Raw genomic sequence first — 27,051 nt, 5'->3', positions numbered from 1 at the left:
AAGGACGGCATTAGCTACTGAAAATCTGTCCACTGCACGTGAAGCAGCCCCAAATTCCCCGTGGGGAGACCCAGCGTGGTTCAGGGGGTGACAGGGGGTAGGGGGGCGGTTGGGCCAGGTGATTTGGGAGGTGTTTCCCAGCTTTAATGTTCCTGTGATTCTGTGGACACGGGGGCCGAGCCCCAGGGGCGACCCCACAGCCCCCCTCCCATGGGGGCAGCCCCCCAGGACGCGAAACGAGGGCGGCGGGCAGCCCTCAGTAAAGATGGCGGCGCCCAGGGAGGGTGCCTGCACCCGTCCCTCTGTGGGTATGCGCGTGTATGCAGCGGCGGGACGCGCGGCCCTCAGTAAAGATGGAGGCGGGCGGCGCCGGCGCGGGTCAGCGCCGTGACGCGCTCTGCTTCCGGGTGAGCGGCGGCGGGCGCCATATTGTCTTGTTCGCCGAGCCGAGCCGAGCGGCGGGCGGAGGGGCGGCCGCGGGGCCACGGCGGCGGCGGGAGGCGGGGGGCAGCGTAAGTAGCGGGGCGGCCGCGCTCCGGGGGCCGCACGGGCCCGGCCGCGCCCCCTCCGCCTCCTCCTGCCGCCCGCGGGAGCCCCGCGCCGTGAGGCCCGAGCAGGGCCCGGCCGTGCCCGGGGCCGGGGGTGTGTGAGGGGAGCGGAGCGGGGCGGGGGGCGCGAGGGGCCGGCACCCGGGTGGGCCCTGGCGAGGGGCGAGGGGTGAGGGGCGAGGGCTGAGCTGCCCCGGCCGGCGGGTTTCTGGAGCAGGGCTCGCCGGGCGGGCGGTGTGGGGCCGCCCGTGGCAGGGCAGGGCCTTTGTGGCGGGTGCGGGTGCGGGTGCGGGTGCCGGCCCGCTGTCAGCGCCGCTCCTGCAGCAGGAGGCTCGGGGCCCTGCGGGGGTTTTGCGGAGCTCAGGAGGCCACGAGTGTAGCGCGGGCAGCTCACCTGCAGCGACAGGAGGGCTTTCCGTGTTTGGTTTTCAGGTAGGCACGGGATTGTGTAAAGGTTTTATGGGGACAGGAGCGCCCAGTGTCTGCTTTTCATGTCTGAGGTAGCTGAGGATCACAAATCTGCCTTTGGCAACAAATAATCCTAGGCAGCATATCTGTGGGTAGGCTTTATTGCTTACTTATTTTTCTTACTTCAGTCACTGAGGGGCTGAGGTTGGAAGGGGCCTCGGGAGATCATCTGGCCCAACCTCCTGCAGGGATGCCCAGAACAGATTGCATGCATCCAGGTGGGTTTTGAGTATCTCCAGAGAAGGAAAATCCACAGCCTCCCTGGGCAGCCTGTTCTGTGCCCTGACACCCTCACAATGGAGAAGTTCTGCCATGTGTTCAGGTGGAACTTCCTCCGTTTCTGTTTGTGCCTGTGGCTGTTGTCCTCGCCAGGTCACTAGCTCATCTGTTTCCTTAAGTGATAGCTGCATTTGTCGCAAGGGGTAAAATCTGCTCACGAACAGTAAGGAATAGCTCTTTGTTTATTTAGGTATTGCTTTTTCTGATTTTGTTAATTAGTTATTGGTGCTGTTTGCGTTTCATACAGAACGTGTTCGTATAGGAGGAAGTTGCAGATGGACAGCAGGGAAAAAGCGCTGTTACGTGGCTAACTGCAAATGTAACATCAGGTCTTCTAGTGGAATGATACGTGCAAAAAATAATCAGATCAGACTTTTTTCCAAGCCCAACAGAGTTATGACTCACTGCTTAAGTTGCTTTGGTGTTTCTGTAGCAATGTTTTAACAGTGTTTTTAGAGCTTGTGATAATCAAGCATGTGTTAGTCCTTATGTCTCCAAAATGCAAAAAACCCAGTAAATGATACCTGGGTTGCCAATTTCTGGTCCTTTTGTTTGTTTAAAGGGATTGGCTTCAGCTCAGCGGATATGTGGATTTAAGTTTAAAATAACGTAACTTGGAGGCTATGCTGCTTGAATGACTCACTGTAGGAGTTCTTGTAGTATTTTTTTTTTTTTTTCAGTTTGGCCTTTGTTCAGCCGACTTCATTTTAGTAGAGCTGTAAATATTAGTCGGACATGCTGACCCATGAAATAGGTTCTGGAAAACTTTGTGGGTACCAAACGAGCTGGTTTCTTCAGTTCCTTTTATGTTTCTGTATCTTGGATCCTGGCTACATATTTGGAAAGCCTCTGGTCTTCAGTTTGAGAAAGAGCAGTTCCTACGTTAGAACTGGAGTGGGGAAATGTAATTGACTTCCAGCATTCTAGTGATATGCAACTGCAAATAGGCTAGGAGAACTTAACACTTTTTTTTTTTTTTTTTTTTTTTGGACTAGACATCTTGCTAACAAATCCCAGCAGGCAGCTTGGTGTAGTTTCTGGTTCTCAGGATCAGGAAGAGAAAAGCTGTATAGTATCTAGGCATTAAATACTTGCAACAGCTTAAGGGGATGCCTTTGGCCAACCAAAACAGGGTGAAACAGAGTAACAATGAAGATACTTATTTTTAACTTTTTTTCTTCATAATTGCAATCTTAACTTGCCCCATAAATGTTTTCATTTTCTAACCAGCGGTTCTGTAACGTAGTAGCAAATACCTGCTTCCATTTTATTTGAAGAAAATAAGTGTGTTTTTCTCCAGGTGATAGGTGTTATCATGACCCTAATGAAGCAATAGCACAGCACAAAGAAGGGCGAAATATTTTTCCCAGAGTCGATATCAACTACCTTGAATGAAAGCAAAAGACTTTCTGTTGGAACAAGGCGCTTGCACAGAAGATCAGGACATTGGGCTGTTGACTTCAGAGAGGTTTCAAAGGTCCTTGTTTTCCTTTAGGTTCTTCTCCAGAGCTTAAGGCTGTATGGGAGATGGAATATAATTTTTTTTTCCTAGATACCTGACCGATGAGTGGAATATCAGAAGGAGCATGTGTCATCTCTTAACCCAGTGCCCAAAGGCAGTAGTTGTGTGGAGGGTTCTCAAAGTATGCATTGCAGCCTGCAGTTTCAGCTTCTCTGCTTAGTAAGGCACTGCATTCTTCTATGCTAAAAATGCAGCACCTGTTTGGAAGGCCTGTAGGACCTGATCTTTAGTCACCAGGAGAACTTCGGCAGCTACATATTAGAGCTCAGGCTGCAAGTAAAACTCGTCAGGCCATCTCCCATCCCTGTCCTTCAGGGGTGGTGAGTAACATTTAACAGAAAGGTGGTGCAGCAGCCCCTCTTTTGCATCAGAAAGCGCTTGATTGTTGGCTGTGGTTCCGTAGGTTCCAAAACCACCCGCCTTCAGTCTGCCTGTCTACAGGGCTGAGCAAACCAGGCTGTCAGTGTGCTGGTTAGGTTATATGGTCAACTGATGTTAGTGTCCGCTGTAGGAATTCCTGACCTTGATCTCTTCAGCTCGTGAAGATGCTTCTGCCATGTTCCTCCTAGGACAGCGTGAATCCTAGGCTGTCTCCTGATTTCTTGGAGTTGAGGTAGTTTGGTGCATTCCTTTTGATCTTGCTTTTAACAAATACAATGTTTAATTCCTAAGAATATCTGTTTTTCTCTGCCAAGATACTTCACTTCCAAGAATGTCCTGGGACATGCCGTTAAGGATCTCCAGATCTCTTTTCCTGCAGAAGCTGCTGCTGTATAAGATGTTCTGTGGAGTTTGGGTGCTGTGTAATGCTCATGGGAGAGGAACATATTTTCCCAGTGACGGGAGGTTCTTGGGAGGAGCAAGAAAGCCTGCTAGATGTACTCATCACATAGATGTGGTTTTCTTCCTGATGCTCTTCTGGAGTGCAGCTGACTTCGTAAGCCTATGTGCTTCTCATCTCCATTATCTCTATTAAATTTTGTTTATGGGCAGGTCTTCCATATCACTCCAGGGAAAATTGCTTGCCACTTCTCAGTTCTGCTGTATGCAGTGTCATAAAGTATGTAGTGGAGATAGCCCACTTGTCGTCGTGGTGTTGCTTTATCTTCTTACATTCATGGGACTAAGCCTCACTCCCCAAAACTGCTCCTCTCTATTGCTGAGTGGTCCAAGCACGGTTAACTGTGCACAAGCACTCTTGAACTGGATGACAGCTTCTGTGAAGCTGCCAAGGCAGAGAGATGTCCAAGGAATCTGAGTGAGTCTAGTTCAAGTTCTTCTGGTGGCCTTGTTTAAAACACAGCCCCATCCTTGACGTCCACGGGCAGCTACCTGGAACACCCCTGGGGCCTTCACCAAGCACTGTGCCGCTGGGAAACCCGTGCTGCATGTGGCAGGGCGGCATTGCTGTTGGTGAGCAAGTCTGTATCTGCCTCAAGTGGGGTAATTTGGGGGCAGGTGCTGGGGAGAAGTCTCCCAGAGTTTAAAGTGAGCATAAGAATTGCCACTAAAAACTCTGTCTGCTGGTAAGTAGCTTCTATTTGTATACTTCTTGGTGTGTGTGGTGTGTTGGGACACATCATACAACTATAGTGGAAAATACTTTATTTGTGGACAAAGAGGCAAGCTGAAGAAGATGATATTTTTCCTAAAAGAACAGGTTACTGTGTAGGTATAGTCTGTTGCTGAGATTCACATCATAGTCAAGGAGAGGAGTGGGAAGGTACCTTTTAAAATAGCTCTTCTTCCTCTGTCTTAACCTAGCTTTTGTTGGGTAATATCCTGAAGTGTAATAGAGAATTTGACCCCAGCCTCAAATTTGTCTGGGTGCTGTTACCCTCAGAGTTTACTGTCTGCTGGGCATTGAGGTAAGTCCTGGGTATGCCCCCACACCAGCTTTCCTTCCTAGAAGAGGAGCTCTGACCAGCAGTCCTCTTAAAGGTGGCACGTTTTAGTGCTAGTAATTTGGTATAGTAAAACTTCATTCAGAAGGCTCAGGCTTTGAATAGAGTTCCAGTCCTAGAAAATGGATGACTTTTTTTTAAGCATGCAACAGAACATATTTTGGAGCAAGTCTGCTTTTAAAGGCTTTATCAAAATTTTGAGGCATTACATTAATTTCCTATAATCTGTTAAGTACTTGTGACTGAAATTAAATGCAAACTGACAGGGTTCTTTTTTGTCATGTGATTGTTCCTGTGTAAAGCAAAAATAATCCTGAATTGGCTTCTGTTTCTTCATTGGTAAACAGATTTTTAATAGATTCAGGTTCCTGTTCTGTGATCTGACATCAGGGAACGGTTCTTGGAGCATCAATAAACGTCCTTTTGTTTATTCATGCTTCTGGAGAGGCCAAAAGCAGAAGGGCTATATTCAATGAAATTGGAGGGTAGAACAGCTAAGTAAAGGAGCCTTAATTCATCATCGTGAGGGAGGTCAGTATTTCCCTTTGCAAGGACGGATCTGTAAAATCAGTCCATTCTTTGAACCTGCTTCTCTTTCAAAACTTGTTTGCGCTGGTGGCACTGGAACCAGGGCGTCTTAATGGCTTCCAATTTGATGCACCCCCTCGGTTAGTAAGGCAGAGTCTTGCTAATGGCTGAATTTGGTATATTCTAGCCAGTAAAGTCTACCAATCATCTTCTCCCTTTTTGGCAGAAAATAAAGCTTGTTTCAGTGCAATTTGGGTGCTCTGCTGTGTGTGGCCTGGTATCACTGGGGGGAAGCAGGCTTAGATCTGTCCGCTGCTGTTAGGTGAAGTCTTTCTTTCAGGTAATGCTGACTGGGGAAGCCTGGAAGAAATTAACATTCATTTGTTATCAGTGTGGCAGGATGCCAAGTTAGTTAGGGCAGTGCAAACTGCGATTAGGTCGGAGAGGATGTTTATTCTCTCTTTTTCCATCCCTTCATTATTGCTACTTGAATTGTGTCATGAAAATAATGTTTGCTTCTTGTCACACACATGTACGAGGGTGTTCAGCTATTTCAAGCCTTTAAGCTATTGACTTGGTTGAGGGGAGACTTTTTTTTTTTGTTTGTTTTCCCTCAATATTATGGATTAATATCTTGCTGTAAAAGTAAAATTACTGAGAACAGGTTGTGTTTTCTTAGCTATGTTTTACGAGCTCATCTATGTGTAGTTTGTGCCCTTTGTGGTTTGTGGCACTCATGTTTAAATGTGTCATTTTGTTAGCTCTCACGTCTGTTTTCATTAAGTGAAGACATCTCAGTCTGCATGGATACTGTTTTTTTTTTTTCTTTTGAACTCTTTAAAATAGCATCACTAGCAAAGGGAAATGTAAGAGTGATGCATGGGACAATGCTGAGCTTCTCTGGAAAAGGTCAAGTTACACTCTTCTAAGTACAGGTGCACAAGCAGTGAGCAAACCATTACCACTTCTTATGTAAAACAATAACATCAAATAGTCTACATGCATGTAATGGTATGAATGTGTGAGTAAGTAAGATTGATTTAGTTATCTTTTAGATTATAGTAACTTAAAAACAAGGGCTGAAGTCTGTTTATTTGCCTCTGAAACTTGACAGAAGCTGAAGTCATTAAATCCGTACTTAGGAAAACAATTCACGAAGGCAATAAACTACCTTTAAATTCCTGTAGTAAGTGAGAAAGCTTGTCATCCTTTCAAGTACCTTTTTCGTGTGAACTCCGTACCAGTTAGTAAAAACTCAGTAAAAGTGCAGGAAACCAAGCAGGGGAGTCTGTTTCTCTTCCAGGAACAAAATGCAGTGATGTGTCCTGTTGCCTCTGGGCACTGTGTAGATGAAGGCCTTAGAACAGACCACTTTTCTTCACTGGCTGTGAGTAGTACGTATTAAAATACATCAACTAGCTCTGAATACTGAAAGAATTTGAACACGTTTTATATTTTCCTTTAGTAAGTATATTTAAAGATCTTATTTATTAAATATAAACACTTTCAGATGATGATTTTGTTTCTTTCTTATCCAGTTCCCATTTCTGTCCGAAAAATAGCACAGGGGAGATGAGCTGAAATGGGTAGAAAATTAGAAATGTTTTTTGGCCAGTTTTCCTGCGATATTTGTAGGAGTACTTCTGTGTGCACATACACAGATGCATAAAGAAAGTGATGCAATTGCTAGAACATTTGTGTAGTATGTGGTTTTGATTAGTAGAGAAAGTTTTATGCTAAATTTGGTAATGAATCTGCTTACTTGAAAGCCAGCATGTCTTAGAGTTGCCAACATATGAAAATTAATATTTCTTAAGGATAACAGTGAAAGTACAAATGCAATACAGCATCAAGAGCTTTCAAATGCAGCTCATAAACTAACATTAGCAGTTTTAAATAAGTTTCGTTTTGGTTTTTGATCATTCTGCTGTGTTTGGCATTGTTTGAATTAATCCAATGTTGAAGGTCTGCGGAGTTGCACAGAGTTGTTGCTGTCTGGTCATATTGTTGTGGATCAAAACAGGAGGTGGCTCCGTGTCTGTCATGAGCTCTTCACGTCTGGCTTTGCACTTCCCTGCCTGATTTCTGTCCCCAGAATAGCAACAGTAGGGTGAAATAATCTCTTTGGGGAAAGCTGAAGGCTCTGGGCCATGCTGCGTTGCAGAGCGGCGGGGAAGTGGCAGTGGGTGCTGACACAAAACCTGCTGGCGCTGAAGCCAGCTGGCACAGCAAATTACTTCCTTTGAGCAACTTGCACAACGGTAAGTTGCTGTCTTGAGGGCATGTGATATGGAGGAGATTGGAGGAATTTGTTACTTTGCATCCTCTTCTTTCTTTCCAAACTGGTGCTTCAGTTCATCCCTAGTGAGAATCCTGAGCATAAAGGGAAAAAGGAGGGAACACTGAGCAGCCTGTTCAGTGCACAGTCCAGGAGAAGCAGGTAACTGCTGGGTGTCTTCACAGGGACTGAAGTGTATTGCAGACTCATTCTCTTAGTTGGAACACATCAAAAACGTCTGCCCAAGATTTTGGGACAGAGGTAGAGCCAGTCCAACAGAAATAAATCTTACCTCCTTCTGTCAAGTGAAGATTTGGAGATCTCCAGTTCTGTTGAATTTCTGGAGGTGCTCTTAATAATCATATTTCTACACTTCATAAGAGAAGTTAATATTTCTTAACTGTATTAAAATGTGTTTTTTTTTAATTTTTTTCATTATTGCCAGAGCTATTTAATTTTCTACTTTTTTTTTTAAGGTTATTTTAGTAAATATTGGCAAACTTTGTTCAGGGAATTACATATTTAGTTAAACAAGTGATGTCAGAGTTACCAAAACGCATTTTTATTACTGCTAGTGGGATTTAACAGCTGGAAACAAACTGAATACATGCCGTGAAGCTGTTGGGTTCTTTGAAGGCTGGTGCTTATCTTGAACCGCAATTGTTACAGCTTTGTTTTTATGTAAGCAAGTTTATTTTGACAATGGAACCAATCTGGGTTCTGGAGGGGAAAATGGATTGAGGGGAGGAAGAAAGTTATTTTCTTTTTGCTTGCTTTATGCTGAGTAACCTTACTTCAGGCACGTGAGCTTGCTTTTTCATACTTTGTGCATGAAATGTTAGCTTAAAAGTGGCAGGGTGGTTCCCTTCTTAGAGGCTTTTTTTCACTCAACTGGTGCAAGAAAGTTGACTTCCTAGGTACATACAGATCAAAATGTAAACGTGTACAGTGGAAAAAAAAAAAGACATGGTATTGACCTACTAAAAGTATTAATATCATAAATATGTCATTGAAAAGTTAAAAAACATATATGGGCTTAATTTGGCAAGGAAAGATAGGGAAAATAATAAAGCAGGATTTGCCTGACACTCTCCTCTGTTCCTGAACTTGATCTGGTCTTGTTTAAAGCCCCTCCTTCCCCCCAGAAGACATTTTCAACTGATTTATTTTTTTTTTTCCATGAACCATACACACAGTTTTTGTACCGGCTTGAATGTAAGTGGTCTCAAAACAAAGGTGACCTAGGGTTTTTCAGATTACCTATTTTTAAAAAAGGTCTGTAAAATACTCACCTGCGTTCATCTCTGCTTGACCCATCATCTCACAACTTTGTGTGCAGTTGTGTGTGTGTTTTTGCAGCACGCTGCTTTCTTCGTGTGCAATCATGCAGTTATTTATGTGAATGTGTAGCCGCTAGGCACGAGATCCCTTTGCAAGCAGGATCCACTGTAGTCGCACTTTTTGTGTGTGCTGTGAGCTGGCTTTGCCCAGCACGGTGCTAAATAAGAGTGGTCAGGGCTGTGTCCCTGGCTGCCCCTGAGGCAGGCAGGCTCTGTTTTTTCCTTCTGCTTTGCACTTGGCTGTGAACCTCCTGTGTGTCATAGGTGCTGTTTTGGTGACCTGAGGGAATATATTATCTGTATTTCATACAAGTTTGGAGAGACAGCATATGTGGGTGATGCCTTTATAGCATGAAAACAAGGACTGTGTGTTCAACAGCATGAGGATTATATTGGTTGGGTGGAAAGCCTGTTGAGGAGTTGTTATCTATACTGGCATTTGGGAACAGTTCCTGGACTGAAATATTCCCGAACTGTGCCCAGGCTTGGTGTTCAAGAGGGCTGTGTGGAGCAGAGCAGGTGGCCACGCTGGCTCCCCGTATGTGACAGGTTATCTGTGCGCAGAGGTACATATCACCGAAAGAAATCTGTTAGCTGTTATGGACACCCCCAACTTGTAGGAGCTGCTGTACCTCACCCCCTTCCTGCAGGGCTGGCCGGAGCCCTGCCACGGCTCCTGCTCTGGCAGGTCCCAGTGCTGGCACTGCCAGCCCAGGGGAGGCGTACAACACTACACCAAAAGTGCTTCTAATGACCTCAGGGGAGCGTGTGGTAAATGTGCATTTAGGTAGTGATCTTAAGGCATATTTTATGTAGGAATTATGAGTCTGCACAATACATCAAGTGTCTGTGGATGCTGACTTGTACCTGTTTGGTTCTCCATGTAGTTGGTAATGATCTGGTAATCATCTGTGTACCATTCGGTGATGTTCCTTTGTCTCACTTAACGGCCTTGCATGAAACTAGTACATAAAGTACACAGTTTTTCTCTACAACACAGGCAAGGTTATCATTTAAGTAATGTCTTATCTACTTTCACTTTCTTTGAATTACATTTACTGACAAATGTTTTTGTCTTACAAACCTGTGGTGTCTTTCCTTGAACTCCATGTAGTAGTTAATTCCTTCGTGCAAATGCAGAGAAAGCATACTAGTCTTCTGAAATCTTACAGTGGTGTTTTCAAGTGTTGCTCTAAAGGATGAACCATTTCTTCCAGCTTAAAATATTAAGCCAGCATTGCTTCAGCTTGCTTTGCAAGGCTTAAATGTAGCTGCAATTATGTAAGTTTCAGTTGTGTGATATTTCATGGGCATCTATTTAAATATACAACTATTATTTTTAGTTGAAATATAGACTATATAAAGACTTAAAAGATGTGGGATCAACCTTGGCAGCAATGGCCTTTGAACCAACAGCAGTGGATGCAGTCATTTCAGCACCAACAAGATCCAAGTAAGTATATAGAAAGCTTTGGGGATTAAATTCTTTTTCTGTTGTAATTTGAATTTTTGAGTCTTTGTTACAGAGCATGGCTGAGAGTTGCTTTTCTGTGTCTGCTTTCGAGATAATACATTTATGGTGCTTTTCTCAACAACTAGAAGAAAGAGTCCATACATTCATTTCAAATGTTTTGATGTCTTTAATATTTAATATAGGCCAGCAAACTGAGGGATTCTGGACAAATTATATTAACCTTCTACCAGTCATTCGGATCTACATTTAGACCGCATTTACTTTTACAGAATCTGTATCCCTTTCAGTTCTTTATCTAAACTAAATCATAAGGAAGTTTTATTTCAGAAAATCTCCATTTTTGTTCAGTGCCTCTGGCAAAAAATATTAACGTAGATGTGTACACAGAAAGAACTCACTAGAAAATCAGTATGATACTTGGTTTAGGTTATGGCAGTGATGATCACGATCAGTTGTTTGCATTTTATTCCCATCAAAAAACACTTAGAACAGAGCGTTACTTACCTTAAATTGAATGTGAGCTGACTGCAATTATAAAGGTATTCAGAGAATGCAGAAATGGATAGAGAGGATAGAGGAATGTATTTAGTACTCAGGCAGAGTGATCAGGCTGACTGGTTTAACATTTTCTGTCACTTAAATTCCTGTAACTTTGCTAGAGAGATTTCCTGATGTGATAATGAGCAGAAGATGTAATGCTGTCCTCAGATGAGAGTGCAATTTATTTGTCTACTGGTAGGAACGACAGCAAAGAAAGAAGGGGAAGAGAACTAACATGCAATAGCATTCCAAAACCTGTATTACTTAAAAAGCATACATTGCAAAATGTGATTTACTAACTATATTAGAGACTTAGAACAGTTCAGTCTCTATGAATTTAGAATTTAAGGCTATATATAGTTCTTTTTGACATCAAAATTAGTTTATTTATGGGGAAAAAAGTGTATTACTGTTATCTACTCAGTGTTAATGTGAAGCTAAAATAATTTGCTTTACGGCATTTTGGACACGTGCAGGGAAACTCAACTTCAGCAAGTATGTACGCTTTGACATTTGTTTTGTTTGTTTTACTCTACCCTGTAAAGAAGTTTTAATGGTGCTCGTGGTACTTGCTGAAGGCAAGCATTACCTGTTTCTCTTGAGCAATGAGGTATAATTGAGAAACAGTGTTAGATTTGAGAAACTTGAATACTAACCTTTTAAATTTCCTCTATTTTAGGCCAGATTGACTGGGCTGCATTAGCTCAAGCATGGATTGCTCAGCGAGAAGCCTCAGGGCAACAGAGTGTAGTGGAACAACAAGGAATGATGCCAAATGGACAGGATATTTCAGGAATAGAGTCTGGTCCAAACAACCATAATAATTTTCAGGGGGATCCCAACTTCAACAGAATGTGGCAGCCAGGTTTGCTATCCTTCCCATTCTTTTTTTTTTTTTTTTTTTCCATGTAATGAAATTTTATTTTTGTCAGGCATTTTTAGGTGTGAATGTGCCCTGTCTCTCAGGTGTCAACATGCAATACTACCAGTAGCAGCAGCTAATTAGTTGAGCATCACAGCTGCTGCTTTTCAGCCAGTGTTCCACAAAATGGGTAACGAAGGTCTTGTAACACAGCTTGGTGATCTCCATATAAATGTGAAATATTTGTTCTGTCCTTGAATGTTGTAGAAAGGTAGTGTGAATAGCAGTTCTGTATTTATTTCCCCCCAGTCTTATTCTTACATCGTTTGTGTGTCATTGCTTATCTCGTGGCACTAGGAACTGCAGCACTGAGGGCAGCAGGCTGCTCCAGAATTACAAAACATCCATTGCTCTCCTGTAGCATAATACCTGCTTCTGATGTGATTTTGGCATGTAGAAAGAGTTAACCTAGAGGACTAGCAGATAGTAGCTTCTGGTGCCTTGAAATCTTTTAAAGAGAGTTGAGCAAAATTCCGTGCATAAAATATGGTGTTGTTTTTTTTCTATAGTTAGTTAGTCTGTCTTTTTGTCTTATTTGTCTGGTTGTTATATGCATAACTTCTCAATTATCATACAATCATAGAATGGCCTGGGTTGGAAGGAACCTTAAAGCCCATCCAGTTCTGAGCTCCCTGCCATGGGCTGGGACACCTCCTGCCAGACTGGGCTGCCCAAAGCCCCATCCAGCCTGGCCTTCAGCACCTCCAGGGATGGGGCAGCCACAGCTTCTCTGGGCAGCCTGTGCCAGGGCCTCACCACGCTCTGAGTGAAAAATTCCCAACATCTAATCTAAATCTCTTCTTTTTAGTTTGAAACCATTTCCCCTTGTCTGTGGCCACTATCTGCCCACATAAACAGTCACTCTCCCATCTTTTTAATATGTGAGGTGAAAAAAAATCCTTAGTGCAAATTTTTGCACATAAAGTGGTATAAGTGAGGAAGATGTTTCCTTGATAATAAGGCATCATTTACTACATTATAAATGTTGGGAACCCAATACTCCCACAGAACATGCAGAACAGGAAAGCATCCATTAAGGATTAGATCCGGAGTGGGAAAAACGTAACACATTGTGTTAATGGGAAACACTGTGCCACTGTGTTATCATTTGATAACCAAATATATGATATACCAAATGATAACATACAAATGTTATCATTTGGTCTATCTTGCAGAGAATGTGTTGTTTTCCCAGTGTTTTGGGATGCTGATAAAAGACTCTGCTGATGTAGGCAGGGCCCAGCTTCCCCTAATTTAGTCAATGTCATTCTTAGTGTCTAATCGTCTCAGAAGACAAAGTAAATCATAGTATACGTGGGTAGCCAATGTCGTCCTTCACGTATTTACTGTTTATCTTTCTCTAGTGTTCTTCAAAGTTTCTGTGTCAATTCTGGATCTAAAAGTTCTTTGCATGCTACTGAAAAGTGGCAAAATGGCAATATGAGAGCCAACTGCGTAACTAGCAGGCAGTTCCTTCTGAAGGGTGTCGTGTTCCAGAAGTGAAAACAACATGTTGTGTGCAGCTTGCAAGCTTTCACATCAGTTGATTTCATGTAAACTGGGCATTTAAGTAGTGTCAAAAGTCAACATGAGCAATAACTGTTGTAAGCTGTACTTAAAAGATAAAGGATTCTGTCTCTTAGAATACTTCAGAAACATTGATTTTGGAAAAAAAGTTTGAATAATCAGCTAAATATGACCTTCCAGGATGACAGTGAGAATGAAAGGAGTTGATGCCATCTTTGAACATACAAATAAAAGAGTAACCAAGTAGAAAAACTGTTACCCTTATTTCGTTGCTATTATGATGCATCCAATCATAGAATAGAGCATGCTGAGTTGGAAGGGACCCACAAGGATCACAGAGCCCAACTCCTGGCTCCATGCAGGACCACACAAAAATCAGACCATGTGTCTGAGAGCATTGTCCAAACACTTCTTCAGTACTGTGACCACTGCCCTGGGGAGCCTGCTCCAGGGCCCGGCCACTGTCTTGTCAAAAAGCCTTTTCCTAACACCCAGCCTGACCCTCCCCTGTTGCAGCTCTATGCTGTTCCCTCAGATCCTATCACTGTCAGCAGAGAAAAATTATCATGCAAAGGATACTAAAAACTAGAAAAATGAAAAGAATTATTAAAGGGTTGGAAGCCACAACTTAACCTGATAGGCTAAGTATTTTTATTGGTGAAAGTTAAAAGGTAGTAACAATCAGTGTCTGTAAGTATTTATACAGTGGATATGATTTTTGGACTGATGTTCTAAGAAGACAGAGCTTATGACCACACAAGCTATTAATTCCTCAAAATCTCTGAATTGTAACTTCAGCCAATTGTAACTTCAGTTTGATGGTTTATAGCCATAGCTTATGCTGGGCCCTGTGCCTGGGTACTGGAAGCTCCAGGGAATCATCCTTTATCAAAACATGTCTGCATAAACCAGGATTCAGTGGTTCTACTGCTCACAGAACTACTTACATTTAGAAAAAAACTAGTATAAAAGTATTATGCAAAGGAATAAAATAGGTCATTATTTTAAAAGCTAAAATAACAGAAGTAGAGAAGTAGGAGCAGTTCTTCTAACAGTTGACGTGATTTCTAAGTGCTGTAATGGATGCAATAATACTGGAAATTAACTAAAACAAACTGACAGATCCTTCTCTCTATCCTCCCCCCCCCCAAATGTATGTTCTAGTTCAGCTACAGCTTATATGTATTTCCTTCACTTAGTTATATCACTGAGATAGTAAAGTACAGCCTGTAGGCTGATGATTTGCCATATCTTTATCATCTGTGTTGCTTTGAGGAACCTTCTGATAAACAGAAGAACACTGAGTGATGGGTGACTCATATAGACATTATTAACTTGTTATTGAATTGTATTCTGCATCCTAAACAGAATGGGGAATGCCTCACCAACCCCCTCACCCACCTCCCGATCAGCAGTGGATGGCTCCAACCCCAGGTCAAATGGAAATTGTTCCTCCATCTGAAGACAGCAACAGTCAGGACAGTGGGGAGTTTGCTTCTGACAACAGGCATATATTTAACCAGAACAATCACAACTTTGGGGCACCTCCAGATAACTTTGCAATGGGGCCAGTGAACCAGTTTGACTATCAGGTGAAACATATTTGTTGCTTTAATATTGTAGACGTGCAGAGTCCCTTCCGTGGATGTGTTCCTCTAATATCACCTAGCGGCGACTTTCATTCTTCAGTTCTACAAACAACTACAGAATCTGTTATCTGCTAAGATACATTTTTACCAAATACTTTACAGAAGAAGACTTTTAGAGTTTTCTGTTCTGTTGAGGCCAATGTTTTTTTCTAGACTAGTAATGAGAAATGGCTGTTGTCTGCAATATTAAAATGAATCACTGTTTTCTAGTATATAAACTAACATTATGAAGTTTTGTGTTTTTTTTTTTTTTTTTTTTTAAACAGGGAATAAAGGTCAGAAATACCTACTTAAATACACTAGATATTGTACCATAGGGAACACTCTCCTATTTGCAGGGAGATAGACTGGATGATCCACTGATCTTTTCCATATCTCTCTACTGTGATTCTTTGAATAAACAATGGTATTTCTAAAAAATTCACATCCAATTTTTTCTTCATTCTGGCATACAAGTTGTATAGCACAATAAAACCGTAGGTGGTTTGAGCACTAGTCATAGAAAGAGGCATTGCACAAATCTCTAAATGTAGAGCTTTTGGATCTTTCTCCAAATTTCAGTATTTTTCTCTCAAAACTCTTGATGTAAATGGCAAACTATACCTTTTGAAATGGCTACATCCTGTTCATAAACAAACCCAAGGGCAGGCTGGTAGAGTTGTTTCTGCCTTCTGGCCTACTTCTCTCTCTTACTCAGTTTTCATGTTCAGCTATATTGATAGGCAGTGAACCATTCATTTTCAATTACACTAGGTTTATAATGGTTTCCTATGTTTACTATTCGGAGACCAAATCTTAAAATGAATTTCTCAAAATTTTCTAAATACTACAAAAAATTTATTTTGCAGAGAATAATGCAGAAACTTAGATAAATAGTCAACAGAATATAATTAAAAACAAACAGCAACAAAAAACACTTGATGTTCTACCTTTCTTCCTAAACACCACCCTCTTAAACAATTTCATTAGGCTTCTGTGGATGCCAAATACTTTTAAAACAAAGAATCCCACTCATGTATGCCTCATGACTTGTGACTTCTGGATTGTAAATAGGTTGCTTAGAATCCAGGGTCTGTACTAAACTTGCATATTTGTAAACTTAATATTTTAATCAGCCATATTAAAAACACCTGTGAGTGATTACTGGAAGGTATGCAATACAATTTTTTTTTTTTGTACTCAAAACTCAAACTTTTCATTTTTGACCTAAGTTTGTAGGTGCGAGGAAATGCTGATAACATAGCTGGAATTTTCAATATATTTTTTTTTTCATTAAGCTGCATGCTCTGTTGATAAGTTGGGAAGGAGCTGCTGGAGATAGATGGTGATTATAGGGCTTAACAGTTAGCACAATGTGAAGGACTGAAGCCCATTTGGTTTCACTAGTATCTCTGCTTAAACCTAAATTTACTCAATGAATATTTAAGGAAAACCTGTTTCATAGGGACCACAGGAAAGGAAATTGAGAGACCTTGTAGCCTAGAAATGGTGGATTCCTACTTGCATGGATTTCTGTAGACCGACTTGCGCACATGCTGTGTACAGTGTTCAATGTGAAGGAAAATAAACTGCATTACTCTTTCAGCATGGGGCTGCTTTTGGTCCACCTCAAGGTGGATTTCATCCACCTTATTGGCAGCCAGGACCACCAGGGCCGCCAGGTCCACCAGCACCTCCTGCACCTCCTCAAAATCGAAGGGAAAGACCCTCGTTCAGAGACCGACAGCGTTCACCTATTGCGATGCCTGTGAAGCAGGAGCCTCCACAGATTGGTACATGTTAACCACTCCTTAATGAAAAAACAAAAACATAAGAACTGTGTTTAAAAAAATTGCAAAATGTGAAGACTTTTTTTCTTATAAAGAAAAAAAAAAAAAGGAAAGAAAAACCTATTGTAAATGCTTGTTTCTTTCACCACAATCACTTGTGTGACTTGTTTGGATTTGGGTGGAGGGTTTGCTTGTTTGTGGCTTGCTTTTTTTTTTTTTTTTTTTTGTCCCCCCTGTATTGGGGAAGGTTTTTCATTTTATAGAACTGTAAACTTTGTTTACGCAGATGCTGTGAAGCGTAGAACTCTGCCTGCCTGGATTCGCGAAGGCCTAGAAAAGATGGAACGAGAGAAACAGAAAAAACTGGAAAAAGAGAGGATGGAGCAGCAACGTTCACAGATGTCTAAAAAAGAAAAAAAGGAAAATGAGGATGCTGAAGAAGGGGATGGCCCTCGGTTACCTCAGAAAAGCAAATTTGTAAGTAGATGCTTGTTAGGTGTGTATTTCCTGAAATTGTTAACTTTTTAGTCCCTTCAGAAGAGAGACTTTGCATACCTGGCTATCTCTTTGTTTCTGTTGCTTAAAGTAAGGTGAAGCTGCTGCTTCTTAAAATTCCCTTGTTGTTCTGAAGTTGTCAATGTCTATCTAAGATGTAGAAGTATATTACTTGATTTGAAGAAACAATGAAAAAATGTGCTTTTTGCTCTTCTGTTTTACTGGAAACATATATGATCTTTTGAAATAAGTAGTTGAACAAATTTGGCTATCTGTATTTGCTAAACTGAGCCCATTTAAGTAGCCTCGTGTTGCATTTCCTTCAGCAGTTACCTCATTTGTGTGCAGGTCTGAGCACCTGGCTGGTAGTGAACTGGCAAGCATCTGTTTACTTGTGTGGGGAGAAAGGGACCTGTGTGTTCATTATGAGGAGAGAAAAGAAATTGGGTTTTACGAAACTGTAATACAGTTTCCAGTGCAAAGTAAATCAAGTTGATTATCATAAGCAGAAGCTAATGAGCTTTACATCTTGTTTTTTCCCTGAAATGTACAATGCTCCTGTAGGACAGTGATGAGGAAGAGGAAGATGCTGAAAACACAGAAGCTGTAAGCATTGGGAAAATCAGCAGGAGTCCATCCCCGGCTCCTCAAGAGGAGCAAAGTGAACCAGAAATGACAGAAGAAGAAAAGGAGTATCAAATGGTATTAATAATGTAGTTCTCACCAAGTATTGTTTATTTGCTGATATTGTGGGCATAGCAATGTAAATCACTTTTTCTCTTCCTGATACTGTTAATAGAGGTATTTGATACATCATGCGGTGAGGCAGGGTTAAATCTGCATGTCTCTTACTCACATAGATAAACATACGGGTTATAAAAACTCATATTTAGCCCAGTAGTTGAAGAATATAGTGAATATAATCTTTCCATTGACTGCTGTTAATTCTGTATTTCTGCTTAATTTGTCAAATTCCTAATAACTTTATATATTAAATACATCCACCTGAAAGCTATACTTCAACCTCAGTCCCTGAAAAAGGGGATTTAAAAAATGTTTTTTTTGCAAGGTCGTGCTAGAAACTTAAGTCTTGTACATGTGACGGTTTTATTGTGTCTGCTAAACTGTTATACCTTAAATCACAGTTGTACGCCAATTGTTTAACTGAAACCTTGTTAATGAAGGCCCTGGTTGCTGGGGAGGAAAAAAAAAGCTCTATGAGTGTATTTAAATTTTGTGCTGTGGCTTTGTGTATGCGTTTTTTTTTGTTTTGTTTTGTTTTTGTTTTTTTTTTGTAAAGCATGTCGCTGGGTTGGACAGCTTGGAGAACCAGCTACTAACAACTCAGGTTTTCATAATAAATAAAAACTAATAAAATCCTATGTCAGTAACCTCTGATGCAGGATGGGAGTGAGTGTGACAGTATGCCAGACAGAAATGTGTTTTTTATTTTTGAAAGAACAAATAGGTTCGATCTAAGCATAGTTCTGATTATATATTCGTTTTTTGCGTCATCTTTGACATTAGCAGTTAGTGCCCTGCCTAGCCGTGTATAATACATGTGGTTATAGTTCACAGTCAAAATACAGGCTGTTCTGCAACTTTTGACTGCAGGTCAAATGTAAATAATTTCAAACTCTGGTTTTTGAGTCATGTCTGCTGAAAGGAAGCATTAAAAAATATGCAGGAGAGTAGTTTCATAGCCATCAAAAGAATTGATTTTTTATGGATGTAATTTAAATGCAGAATTCATTCAAGAGGTTTTGTCCTTTAATTTTGTATATATTTTATAAAAATATATTTTATATATATGGTCTTTAATTTTATATACGTTTTTTTCAGATGGTGATGACAAAAATGCTGCTGACAGAGATTCTTTTAGATGTCACAAATGAAGAAATATATTACGTGGCCAAAGATGTACACCGTAAAGCAACTAAAGGTATGCCATTTCTTTTTTCAGTTTCTTCTGTGAATATTCTATATTTGCATGTCTCTAGAGCATTTAACCTTCATAGCTGTCCCCCAAGAAGAATTTCAGTATAATGCATCCAACTTGATACAGTTCAAATCCAGTAACCATATACTATTGTCCTGTGCAGTGTATTGTGAGTTACTTCAGTTGTTCCATTTCTTTCATACAATTCATTTATTTAGTTAAAATGGTACCTGTGTGTCAATGGCTCTTCAGTTGTAGCTGTTTCTTAATGCTATCATTTATATCTCAAGTTCTTAGCTGTTCAGAAGTGAAAACAGATGAACTTTGAGTCCTCAATAGTAATTTATTCGCTTTCACTATTAACATGTTTTTGTACTTGCATAATGTTTTTTTTAACGTAATTGAGTTAATCTAAATATATAACTACTGAGACTTGAAAATTATGTGCAGATGCTGTAACTTGGAAAGTGATTTATGAGTATCTGTTTTTTTTTCTCTTCACTGTTGATTTGCAGTTAAATTCTAAATCTTCGTGGTCAGAAAATCTAGAATTGGTTTTAAATGGATGATGCGTTTTTAATGTTTCTTCTCTCCCTCCAAAGAACAGCAATAGTAGTAGATTTAACAATACCATAGACTCATGACTATGAAATCGTGGCTATTTGTGTTAACATGTTGTTCCTGTTGTTGATGTGATACAAAGCTCCTGCAAAACAGCTGGCACAGTCCAGTGCACTGGCTTCCCTCACTGGACTCGGTAAGTATGTTCCTTATTTTTGAGAGGGCTTAAAGGGGGAGTTTCACTCTTGCCTTGCTTTTCTAGAAATTGCATTTTGAAACTAGATTTTAATTGCCCGGGAGTATGGGTCACTTTACAGTAACTTTATCAGCACCTCTGTTTGTTCCACAGGTGATCCTACTGATATAAGTGGGATGGTTTTTGGAGTAAAGGCCTAGTCAGTGTGAGTTAGTGTATGAGAATCTTGCCCTGGTTTTGGAAAATACATTTTAAAAAAAGAACCATTAGATAAATTTACTTTCCAAAGTATGATTGTTTCAGGAGCACACTGCAGTCTTCAGAGAGAGGAATACTGTTATATGTTTGTCTCCTATTTTGATCCATCCATACAACAAGGGAAAGCTGATAGAACAGTAATACAAATGCTTATAAATAAAACTGTTGTCATCTTCGCAATTTTTATTTTGCTGAAAAACTACATAAGCACAGAGGCTCCCATATCATGTATTACCAGAGTCAACACAGGAAAAAGAAATTGAAATTCCAGCTTGAGACGCAGCAGCAAAAGATCTTTCCCAACATGTGTTTTATCATCTAAAACATACTACAGCGGTGTCAGTGATAATTTATGTGCTTGTTACTTGGATTTCTGATGAATTCGATTGAACGTTATAATCACAAGTATTCAAGTGTTTTAAAACTAACTCAGTAAAGATTGTAAGAACCTCAAGCTGAAAGAAAGTTAAATATCTCCGTGCCAGGTGTTTAAATTGACTTTCTGTTTCTTATCAGTCCAGTAATTGTTAATATCTCTGGGGGAGAAGAAAGTTCATTTCTGTTCCATCTCTAAACCTGTCAAAGTGCAATATTTCCTAAATCAGTGTAGAAAAGTTGATTTGGCATTCAGAATTTCTGTAGCCTTGGACTACGGAGGAAGCTGAAGTCATTTCAGAGATGTCTTTCGGGAAAGATCCCAGATATTTCACTGTTTTTTCTGTCCGGTTGCTGATACAAAGGAAGGCATTGTTATGATCTCCACAGGGAGTTTTTTTGCCCTTCCACACAGTGGAAAAAAGTATCGTGATCACAGTGGTTGCTTGATGAAAATAGACGAGCTGTTCCAGAAGGAGTAGAACCGGACAGTAAGCATCAATGCAGATATGGGGGCCTTGTTCACACCAGTCAAACAACATTGGCACTTACCAGAATAAAGTGACTTCTGCTCAGAAGAGGAAGTGAAGGAAGGGCAATGTTACTCTCCTCTTTGCCCACAGAAATATTAAGAACAAAGCTTAATCTTTCCTCGTGATAGACTGGACTTTATGCACGCAGGTGGACTGGGTGGTTATGGATCAGGAGACAGTGAAGATGAGAGGAGTGACAGAGGCTCTGAATCATCTGATACTGATGATGAGGAACTACGACACAGAATCAGGCAAAAACAGGAAGCATTTTGGAGGAAAGAGAGAGAACAGCAACTATTACTAGAAAAACAGCTAGAAGGTAACTAACATAACGTGTTCTTACTATGCTGCTGTGTATGTAGGTTACTACTTAGCATATACAAATTTGTGGGAGAGAAATCACATTTTAAGCCAAAAAATACGAAGTCTAATTTAGAAATAATGTTCTTTAATTAAATTACATTAATGAAAAAGAATGATTTTTGAGCTATTTGATCCAAATTGGGTTTGCTTCTTTTCTAACAAGGAAAAAAAGATTTAATGTTTTCCATAATTTGCTAGACTTCAATGTTGAAAAGATCAGACAGCATATAGACATATATGTTACCTGTGGAGATTGTATCACATAAAGAATATTATCTCTTTATAAAAAATGGTGTCTGGGTATTTATATATATAAACTATTAGTATCTCAGTTGTGTCTGGGGGATAGATTTCATTCCTCTGCACCAGACTGTGTTTTATATAAACTCGATTCCTTAAAGTTGCATATAAAGCACATTTCACTTCATCTGAAAAGCTTGCTCTTGTGTTACATAACCTATGCAGTATGCCTTTCAAACTGTACAGTTGGAAACTACAGTTTCTTTGAACTCATTGTTCTCAGCTGTAGATGAGGTTTCTGTCCATATACAGCACCTTTATAACAAGGTTTCTGGACCTAATACTGGGAACAGATTAGTGAACCCAGTAAGGTCACATTTAGCCTCCGAGAAGGTGACAGGGTTGATTTTAATAAACAAATCTGTGATTTACTTCTGCTTCTCCCTACAAGGTAAGGCTTATCCCTTTGTACCAATATTATAGCTCAAAAGGGTATCACAGTCACCTTGCACTGCTGAAGAGCAGTCTAGATGGATGGATGAATACAATGGTAAGAAGTTCACATGATTTTTCAGGATCTAAGTTAAATTGGAGGAGGAAAAAATGCTATTAGAGCATTTTTTTGTTATTTTTACATGGATTATTTTGTCCTTTTTATTTTATCCTTTTAGGCCTAGAAATAGACATGAATCCCTTATTAAAAGAGACGCGTTCCAGTGTGACGTGATCTAGGTGTTCCTGCTCCAGCAGGGGGATTGGTCTAGATGATCTTTCAAGGTCCCTTCCAATCCGTAACATTTTGTGATTCTGTGAAAAGGCTGGACTAGCTGAACATTTTTTTTCCTTAACATTCCTGTGTCTCTCTGCATTTTTGAAGATTTATTGCATAAAAGGGTAGCAGTGGCTTATGACCTCCCTCTTCCTAGTGCAAGACGTTAAGTGCCAGTTCAGGGACAGCTCTGTTGGGCTACTTGGAGAAACATAAATCTAGAACCCTGGAATGGTTTGGGTTGGAAGGGACCTTAAAGCCCATCCAGTTTCACCCCACTGCCATGGGCAGGGACACCTCCCACCAGCCCAGGTTGCCCAAAGCCCCATCCAGCCTGGCCTTGAGCACCTCCAGGGATGGGGCATCCACAGCTTCTCTGGGCAACCTGTTCCCATGCAAATGAATAGAGAAAGAAGCTGATTCTGTAAGCCCAGCATAGTGAAGAACAGTAAGGGCAGGGTTACCTGCCTGTTATAGAGGCATTTAGAAAAGACAGATCTATAGTATACGATATAGCATCTTCTAACATAAACTGGCTTCTGCGTGTGTTGCCTAATATCTCAGGGACCGGATGGAACTGTTTTCTGCATTACATTTGAGCAGAAGTTTCTATTTGAAGTACTCTGGGTTTCCAGATGCAGTTTTATTCCCTAAGTTAATTCATGAACTGATAGCCCACATCAGAAGGCCATATTTTGGCTAAAAAAGGTATATGTCAGTTCTTTTTTTCTGGGTTCAATTAAAAATGGGAAGGGGAAGTAAACTTGGCCAGTGATGCAAAGGATCCATGTGGAACAGAAATAAGTGAAACTTCTTTAAAGTCGGAACCCCCTAGAAAATGCTCTGAGAGTCTGAATTTCTTTATTTTGCTATATGAAAATCCTGGTCTGCACATTTATTGTTACTTTCAGGAAATGTATTTTTTTTTTTCGACAATTATCTCCTTAGCATGTTTATAGTCTTTGCTGACTACCAGGCTTACATACGATCTCAACTGATGTTAACTCTTTTTTTGTAAGAGCTTCTCCATCTGTCTGTATGAAATACTGTGGTTTTTACTCCTTAGCTGAGTTTTAGGCAAATTGGTTACAAGTTTCCTTTTTATGCTGTTCATTCTTTGGAATTCCTGGGCTAAAAAAATATAAGGAAAAATGTAAATTGCTTGCACTAGTTAGCGTTTAGGAATAATCTAACTTTCCTTGCTAAAACCCTAAGCTGGCTTTTTTGTTTAAAAAAGCATGCATGCCTCACTGCAGGACCACACACTAACAGGGCTGGAAGGAAGGAAGTACAGGTATAGCTAGAGGGTTATTAAAAGAATGAGAAAGAAAGTATGTAGAATGGTTGCAGGAGAAAAAAAAAATGTGTGTGTAATTTGGGAGTTTTGTTGGCTCACAGTATTCATTTGAGACCTTTGTCTTCAGCCACTGAAATATGAAGTGACATTGAGCGCTTCTAAAAGTGTCAGGTTTGTGCGCTCTTGCTAGACCAGGGGAACAACCTTTCTGTAATTACATTTATAAATAAAGAAATAAAAGAGCAAGTTGTTTGGTAGGTAGTTAGTACAATGGTAGACCTTGTATTAAAAGTATGATGAAAGGTGCTTGGAAATCTTTTTGGCAAAAGGAACAGTATGGAAATTTTCATATTACTCTAAGTAACTTATACTTTTCTTTTGTGTATTTCTTTTTCAGAAGAAAGGCTACAAATTGACAAAGTTTCAAAAGAGATGAATGAATTTATCAACAAAGAACAAAATAGTATTTCAGCAGCACAGGAGACAAAAGAAATTGAAGCTGATATGGTTCACGAAAAGAAACGATCTCCAAATGCAATAGCCCCTGATATAGAACCCAAAAAAGAGGGCAAAGAAAAAGAGAGGGCAGGGAGGAGTAGATCAAGAAGCTCTAGTAGTGGTAGCACTAGCAGCAATAGCAGAAGCAGTAGCAGTAGCAGCACTGTATCTAGTTCATCATATAGCACTAGCTCAGGTAGTAGTCGCAGTTCTTCACGTTCTTCCTCTCCTAAAAGGAAGAAGAGGCACAGTCGCAGTAGAACGCCTTCGCATAAAGTTAGGCGCAGCAGAAGCAGGAGTTATTCTCACAGAAATAGGAGAGAGAGGAGTAGAAGCAGGGAAAAAATAAGAGAAAGGAGAAGATCTAGCAGAAATCGGAGTGCTGAAAGAGGGGAGAGACGAAGAATTCAGAGCCCTTCTCAAGAGAGAAGCTGGGATAGACGTAGGAGTAGTAGCCGTTCGAGAGACAGACGAGCTAGCCGTGCCAGTCGCAGCCGAAGTAGGGATAGACGCAAAGCTGAAGACCAGCGTAGAAGTCCTCCGGGAAATAGGCATAAACATAAAAGTGATGGTAAAGATCAAGAGAGGAAGAAAGAGCAGGGTGGAACTGTAGATAAAGACAGAAAAAAGAACAGAGAAAGGGAGAGGGATCAGGAAAAAAGAAAAGATAAACCAAAAAAGGAGGAAAAAGAAAGCAAGGCTGGCAATCATGACGACAATAGATTAAAGAGAAAAAGAGACAGTGAAAGAACTTTCTCTCGCAGTGATTCAATAACTGTGAAAATATTCAGACAGGATTCCAGACAAGACAGCAAAAAAAGTATAACCAAAGATAGCAAAAAACGGTCAGGCTCTGAATCTAGTGCAAGGAGTAGTTCTGAATCACCAGGAAGCAGTAAAGAAAAGAAGGCTAAGAAATCGAAGCATATTCGATCATGCTCCATGGAGAAATCTCAAAGGTCTGGTAAGAAGGCAAGCCGCAAACACAAGTCTAAGTCACGATCAAGGTAGTATACTTTTTAAGTATTTTGTCTGACTTTTTTTTTTCTATTCGTCTTCATGTGTACGACATATGAACTTTTTTAATAAAGTATGGTATTTATTAAATTTTCTTAGGCAAAAGTAACTTTGGAAAAAAATTTTAAAACTATTAATTATTAAGCCTGACGTGTGTGTGGGTTTGGGGGTTTTGTATTTTTTTCCAATTAACTTTTCCCCCTTTTTCCTTTATTTTTCAGATCAGCAACTCCTCCTCGTCGTAAACGCTGAGGAATTTATGGCACCAGTGCTATGACATTTAAAAATTCCATGAGTTATAAAAGGCTTGTCTCATTATAGAGGCACATTGTGGCTATGTAGGTGAAACCAGAATCCTTTTTTTATCTGTAAATAGGTGTATTTTTTTCCAAATGCTGCTCAGAATTAAATACCTAATAGGATTTCTTTGTATTACATTTTTTCAAGAACGGTAGTGCTTAATAAGAATATAAAATATGCCATTCTCTTTCAGCTGTAATGTTCTTAAAATTACTATTGAATGTACTGTGATGTCAATAAAGCTCTTTAGTTCATTTTTGTTTAAAATTCTTGCACCTGTATTTTGTATTAAAATGTAGGAAGTACTTAAAAAAAAAAAAAAAAACAAGAAAAAAGAAAAAGGCAGCTTTTTTAGTATAACAAATTTTTAAAGTACTTGAAAAAGGATTTTAATTTGTCCAACTATGTTATTTGTGGAGTTGATGAGATTAATCTGTTGGGTGGGGGGTGTGGAAGAACAGAGAAGAGTCATCTTTTTTCTTTAGATGTGTAATAGATTTTAAAATCCTTTTTTTTTTTTTTTTTTTTGGACTATCAAGTAACATATGCTTTGTGTGTAAAATATGGGTCACTGTAATCCAAGCTATACATAAACAGAATGAATCCCAGTAGGAATGTGTGCAACTAACTGATCGATCTTGTGTGATAGTGTTGAGCTCTGGAACTATATTCCTCACCCAGTTTTCAGAGAAAACTTTGTGGACATTTAGGGATATTACAGGAACAAGACTCAGTATTTTAGATGTTCTATGGAATATATTCATAAATGGCACTCAATACACATTAGAAAACTGGCAATAGATAGATTTTACATTTTGGCATATGCTTTAAATGTTTAGTAAACATTAAATCTGGTTATTTTTGCTAGTGTTACGAGAATTGTGGTTCCTATAAAGCTAATACATTGGCTAGACAGCAACTTATTTAATTTTGTTAATGTTTTTTATATCACTATAAAGTGAATGAAATCACTGATTACCTCCTTCTTCAGGAAATTAACTACTGTTATTAGTAACAAAAACAAAACTAAAAAACCTGCAACCCTAGGCCACTGACTGTTAGAGAAGAATGAGTATTAATTCTGGGGAAGATTGGAGACCTATTCCTGAAAGGTCTGGTATGATACCAGTTGTGAAAAAGATAAAAGGCTTAACATCAAAGTAAGATCTCTTTGATGGCTGTATCTTCTAAGAAAAAAATACACCAGTAAAGGCAACTTGCAAAGCATGTCATCTTGAACAGATTAATCCATTTAACTAAAAGTAGAATTCAGCTATGTAGCATTTTTGCCAATGTATTTTCTTTCATAATTAGACACAGAAGTAAACTGCTTCACTGGAAAAAATACATTTTAACTATACATTTATTAAGCAAGTTAATGGCTGTTGAATACATGCATGTTTATTAAAACAATGTTACAAATAATTAGTTAATTCAATTACGAATAGCATACATCCCAAAC

General features: G+C 40.0%; 1 protein-coding gene across 3 annotated transcripts; it reads left to right on the top strand.

Moving 5' to 3' along the window:
• The first annotated feature begins 417 nt into the window (after positions 1 to 417).
• On the top strand, positions 418 to 26,078 carry PNISR (PNN interacting serine and arginine rich protein). 3 transcript variants are annotated; one of them, XM_082757894.1, is made up of 12 exons: positions 418 to 512; positions 10,211 to 10,320; positions 11,561 to 11,746; positions 14,699 to 14,922; positions 16,565 to 16,751; positions 17,035 to 17,225; positions 17,808 to 17,945; positions 19,086 to 19,185; positions 19,886 to 19,939; positions 21,254 to 21,424; positions 24,172 to 25,236; positions 25,511 to 26,078. In XM_082757894.1, the coding sequence occupies exons 2-12, from the start codon at positions 10,242 to 10,244 to the stop codon at positions 25,564 to 25,566; spliced, it is 2,451 nt and encodes an 816-aa protein (XP_082614020.1). In that variant the 5' UTR covers positions 418 to 512; positions 10,211 to 10,241; the 3' UTR covers positions 25,567 to 26,078. The 3 variants fall into 3 exon arrangements, with proteins under 3 accessions (XP_082614020.1, XP_082614018.1, XP_082614019.1); XM_082757892.1 differs by having other exon boundaries at positions 24,172 to 25,279; positions 25,511 to 26,076; XM_082757893.1 differs by lacking the exon at positions 418 to 512 and adding an exon at positions 949 to 1,234 and having other exon boundaries at positions 24,172 to 25,279; positions 25,511 to 26,076.
• Positions 26,079 to 27,051: the final 973 nt, after the last annotated feature.

This window comes from Aythya marila, assembly GCF_965140915.1.
Source record: "Aythya marila genome assembly, chromosome: 3".
In the NCBI taxonomy this organism is placed as follows: Eukaryota; Metazoa; Chordata; class Aves; order Anseriformes; family Anatidae; genus Aythya; species Aythya marila.
Note: the sequence above shows the minus strand (reverse complement) of the source record. Positions and strands in the feature narration are given on the sequence as shown.